The following is a 4961-nucleotide window of genomic DNA, read 5'->3' on the forward strand; positions in this document are numbered from 1 at the left end:
GGTCTCGATCTCCTGACCTCGTGATCCGCCCATCTCGGCCTCCCAAAGTGCTGGGATTACAGGCTTGAGCCACCGCGCCCGGCCTAAGTTTTGTATTTCTAATAGAGACCAGGTTTCACCATGTTGGCCAGGTTGGTCTTGAACTCTCGACCTCAGGTGACCCGCCCCCACCAGGCCTCCCAAAGTGCTGGGATAACAGGTGTGAGCCATCATGCCTCTGGCCAAAGTGTAGATATTTTTATGGCTTTATATGTAGATAGGTAGGTATAAATATGCATATATGTGAGTACGTATTTTCCTAATTGGAATATTTGATGTGCAAAAATCTAGATTTTTAGAGCTATTTTATATTTTTACTAAAATACTTGATTTTTTTAGGTGTGATTACTTGGTGAGTGTCAGCCTCTGCGTAGGGCGCTGGGCATATAGCAGGGGCACTTACAAATGAGTCCTCTTGGAGCAGCTTCCTTTTGGCTGGTTCAGGGAGGTGAACGCTGTTGGAAAGCCTCAGCTCTTCACATGCTACTGGGTTTTGGTTGTCTGTGCATATGCAGGGACCTTGGGTCTTGGTTTGTAAGCCTGTTTTCTCCCTGGGTGGCCACCTGAATCCAGCAAGGTGTGGTTTAAGTAGTCTCTTCAGAGAGTTGAGGATGTGCTTGTTGAGGAAGGTGGGTTTACATCTCTGTGTACATTACCTTCCTCAGGCTTCTTCAGGCCCAGTGCTCATGGAAGGGACGTTCAGGGAGTGACTATGTATTAGAGCCTTGAAGGCCAAGATTATGCCTTGTTCATTTGAAATTCTTGCTGTCACTGGAATAGGGGATTATGTCTTGTAATGTTCATAATGCCTAATAAACCCCGTAAGTGGTTTACATATTTCTTTTTACTTTCAAAAGGTACTGTACCCCACGCTATAGTGAGTTTGAAGAGCTTGAGCGGAAATACTGGAAAAATCTTACATTCAATCCTCCAATCTATGGTGCAGATGTGAATGGTACCCTCTATGAAAAGGTGAGGCTCACTGGAAACCCTCTGTGCAGCGTTTTTGTAATTTCGTAATACCTTTTTTTCGGCCCAGCACGTAGTAGGCACCTAAAAGCTGTTTGGTGAATGGGTGGGTGAACAGATGATCTACCCCCAGCTGATGTTGCTGTGCTGGCCTCATTGTGGGCCATTTTGCATGTGACTGAATTTTATTTCTCCTACTTTACATGTGAAGTGGGTGATGTGGTGCTCTTTTCAAGGGTTGTTAGCATAGTCGGTGGGTGGTAGCTGATGAGTTCTTGAAAGGGTGGGTTGGCTCTCAGATAATGAAATGAGGCAGTGTGGTTTCTGCAGAAGAAAGATGACTGAATACTGAAAGGGGTATACATTTAAGAAGAGAAATACATTTAGATTCTTCAGAATCCTCAAACAAGATTCTGTGGCAAAAGCTATATTAACCACTTTCATTGGCTTGGGACATAGTCCTGCCTTAAATATGGTGAAAGGGGAGAATATTTGGGAATATCTTCCGATGACTGAAAAACCGTAGGGCATTTCAGGGATTATCACTCATAATTGTTTTCATATTTTAAGGTTTTTTTTTTTTGAGATGGAGTTTCACTCTTGTTGCCCAGGCTGGAGTGCAGTGGTGTGATCTCAGCTCACCACAACCTCCACCTCCCGGGTTCAAGTGATTTTCCTGCCTCGGCCTTCCGAGTAGCTGGGATTATAGGTGTGCACCACCATGCCTGGCTAATTTTGTATTTTTTAGTAGAGTTGGGGTTTCTCCATGTTGGTCAGGCTGGTCTCAAACTCCCCACCTCAGGTGATCTACCTGCCTCAGCCTCCCAAAGTGCTGGGATTACAGGCGAGAGCCATTGCGCCTGGCCCATATTTTAATGTTTTTATCAGTTATTGGAAGAGTTAAAAAAATGAATTCCAGGCCGGGCCTAGTGGCTCACATCAGTAATCCCGGTACTTTGGGAGGCCGAGGCGGGCAGATCACGAGGTCAGGAGATCGAGACCATCCTGGCTGACATGGTGAAACCTCGTCTCTACTAAAAATACAAAAAAATTAGCCGGGTGTGTTGGCGGGTGCCTGTAGTCCCAGCTACTCAGGAGGCTTAGGGGAATGGCGTGAACCCGGGAGGCGGAGCTTGCAGTAAGCCGAGATTGTGCCACTGCACTCCAGCCTGGGCAACAGAGCGAGACCCCATCTCAAAAAAAAAAGAATTCCAGTTTTGTTGATAACAGTTTTTTGGGGGTCAGGGAAAGTCAAGCTTGTAGGGATGAATGGCAGGAAGATGCTGTAAGGATCTGGGATGGGGAGGTACAAAAGTCAGGCATAATAATAATCCAGGGCCTAGTTATGGGAGGTGGGCTCCCAGCTGGCCATTACAACTCAGGAAAAGGATATTGCACATTTTTTTATGAAGACACTGCCTGGTGGAAATCAGGGCTACAAAGCCACAACATTGCCATAGTTTTTTGTTTTTTTGTTTTTGAGACAGAATCTTGCCCTGCCACCCAGCTCGAGTATAGTGGTATGATCATAGATTACTGTAACCTCAAACCCCTGGGCTCAAGGGATCCTCCTGCTTCACCCTCCCAAGTAGCTGAGATTGCAGTCATGTGCCACCTCACCTGGCTACTTTTTTTTTATTTGTAATTTTTTTTAGAGACTGGGTCTTACTTTGTTGCCCAGGATGGTCTTGAACTCCTGGGCTCAAGCAATCCTGCCTTGGCCTCCCAAAGTGTTGAGATTACAGGTGTGAGCCACCACACCTGGTCCACTGTCATAGTTCCCATGTTTTGCAATTTTTTGTGTGTGTGTGGTCATAGTTTTTTTTCTCTTTTGACCTAAATTTCTTTGGCATCAATTCAAACTTTTCCTCTTGGGGTTTAAAACAGGTGACTGTTGGCCGGGCACGGTGGCTCACGCCTGTAATCCCAGCACTTTGGGAGGCCAAGGCGGGTGGATCACGAGGTCAGGAGTTCAAGACCAGCCTGGCCAAGATGGTGAAACCCTGTCTCTACTAAAAATAGAAAAATTAGTGGGGTGTGGTGGCGGGTGCCTGTAATCCCAGCTACTTGGGAGGCTGAGGCAGGGAATTGCTTGAGCCAGGGAGGCGGAGGTTGCAGTGAGCCGAGATCACGCCACTGTACTCCAGTGTGGGCAACAGAGCGAGATTCCGTCTCAAAAACAAACAAACAAAAAAACAGGTGACTATCATCTCTTCATTCATCTTTCCTGCACTAGTATTCACAAAGTAATATTTGCCCTTTGAAGGTAAATTGTGTCAGTTCCAGTGGTAGCTGTGAAAGTGAATGAGGAATACTGTGGTCTTCACGTCCATAGTGTTTTGACATTATTCCAAATATTTATCAGAGGTGACAGCTTACTTGTGACCTACTTTGATTTGTAGGTTCAGAGCCTTGGTTTATATGCAAATGTAACTTGCCCTGGACTGTCATTGCCTTTGCAGCATGTTGATGAGTGGAATATTGGCCGGCTGAGAACAATCCTGGACTTGGTGGAAAAGGAAAGTGGGATCACCATTGAGGGTGTGAACACCCCATACCTGTACTTTGGCATGTGGAAGACATCTTTTGCTTGGCACACTGAAGACATGGACCTCTACAGCATCAACTACCTGCACTTCGGAGAACCAAAGTCCTGGTACAGTCTGCCTGCAGTCGGCACCGGGCTTCTGTGCTACAGCACGGGCTCACATTCAGTGTGCATGGGAAGCACCTCAGGATTATGTTACAGTGCAGACGCTGGTTCAGGCCTGGTGTGACATTCCATGTTTCAAACACACTTTCAAGTGCTAAGATGCTGTTGGAGCTCTGGTGCTCAGACCACCTTTTGAGTAGGGAGGCTTTAGAGAGCAGGGCGCTGGCAGAGTTACCCAAAGACACGGGGGCTCTTCCAGGCTATCTGACTGCTTTCTAATTTTTTTTCTGAATGCCTGAGGCAAGACTAGAGTCACTCCCTCAGATGATAGAAAGCTTTCTTTTCCTTATGATAAGAAAAAATATTAATACTTGGGGAGCAGCAGTGTGTGCTTAACACACGAGGGATTGCGAGGCTATTCAGCATGCTTCCTGTTCGTTCTCCAGGGTGTTATTCTTGTTGGTGAGACAAACATTGGTTCTCTCTCCTCTCTCTGCACTGACCCATCTTTGAGTCTCTTGAGTCTCAGCATTTTTTTTTTTTTCTATTTTGAGACAGGGTCTCACTCTGTCACCCAGGGTGGAGTGCAGTGGCACCATTATGGCTCACTGCAGCCTTGACCTCCTGGGCTCAAGTGATCCGTCTACTTCAGCCTCCCAAGTAGCTGGGATTATAGGCATGCACCAGTATGCCCAGCTAATTTTTTTCCTTCTTTTTTTTAGGGTCGAGATGGGGTCTCACTGTGTTGCACAGGCTGGTCTCAAACTGCTGGGCTCAAGCAGTCCTCCCTCTTCAGCCTTCCAAAGTGCTAGGATTACAGGCATGAGCCACTGTACCTGGCCCCTGTCTCAGCATTTTAGTGAAGGTGCTGCAGATAACTGCAGTGAATAAGACAGATGAGATACCTACCTTCACAGATCGGAGACTGGTCAGGAGGTAGAAAGTGTGAGAGAATGATCATATGGTGTGAGGACAGCTCTGATGGGGAAGAAGTGGGTGCTAAGGTCCACATAGGAAGGATAGATGGGTGAGATTAAAGAAGGCTTCTTTGGAAGAGATGACAACTGAGATCCAAAACATGAGAAGGACATAACTGGGTGGAATGGTGGTGGGCTTAGCAGCTGGGAGATTGAGGGAAGTGTATCCAGGCAGTTGGAACCACAGATGCCGAGCTCCTGGATTAAGACAGCACATGAGGGCCAGTCGTGGTGGCTCACACCTGTAATCCCAGCACTTTGGGAGGCTGAGGCAGGTGGATCACCTGAGGTCAGGAGTTCGAGACCAGCCTGGCCAACATGGT

The 4961-nt window shown here is 46.9% G+C and overlaps 1 protein-coding gene across 1 annotated transcript in view; it reads left to right on the forward strand.

The window, feature by feature from the left end:
- The window catches only part of KDM4A (lysine (K)-specific demethylase 4A), a 60065-nt gene that overhangs the window by 11697 nt on the left and 43407 nt on the right, over positions 1 to 4961 (forward strand). The window contains exons 4-5 of the mRNA XM_011945575.1: positions 897 to 1011; positions 3471 to 3664. Of these exons, the coding sequence (XP_011800965.1) occupies positions 897 to 1011; positions 3471 to 3664 (309 nt within the window). The remainder of the gene's footprint in view (positions 1 to 896; positions 1012 to 3470; positions 3665 to 4961) is intronic.

The sequence above is a fragment of the Colobus angolensis genome, unplaced genomic scaffold, assembly GCF_000951035.1.
Source record: "Colobus angolensis palliatus isolate OR3802 unplaced genomic scaffold, Cang.pa_1.0 Scaffold106, whole genome shotgun sequence".
Lineage (NCBI taxonomy): Eukaryota > Metazoa > Chordata > Mammalia > Primates > Cercopithecidae > Colobus > Colobus angolensis.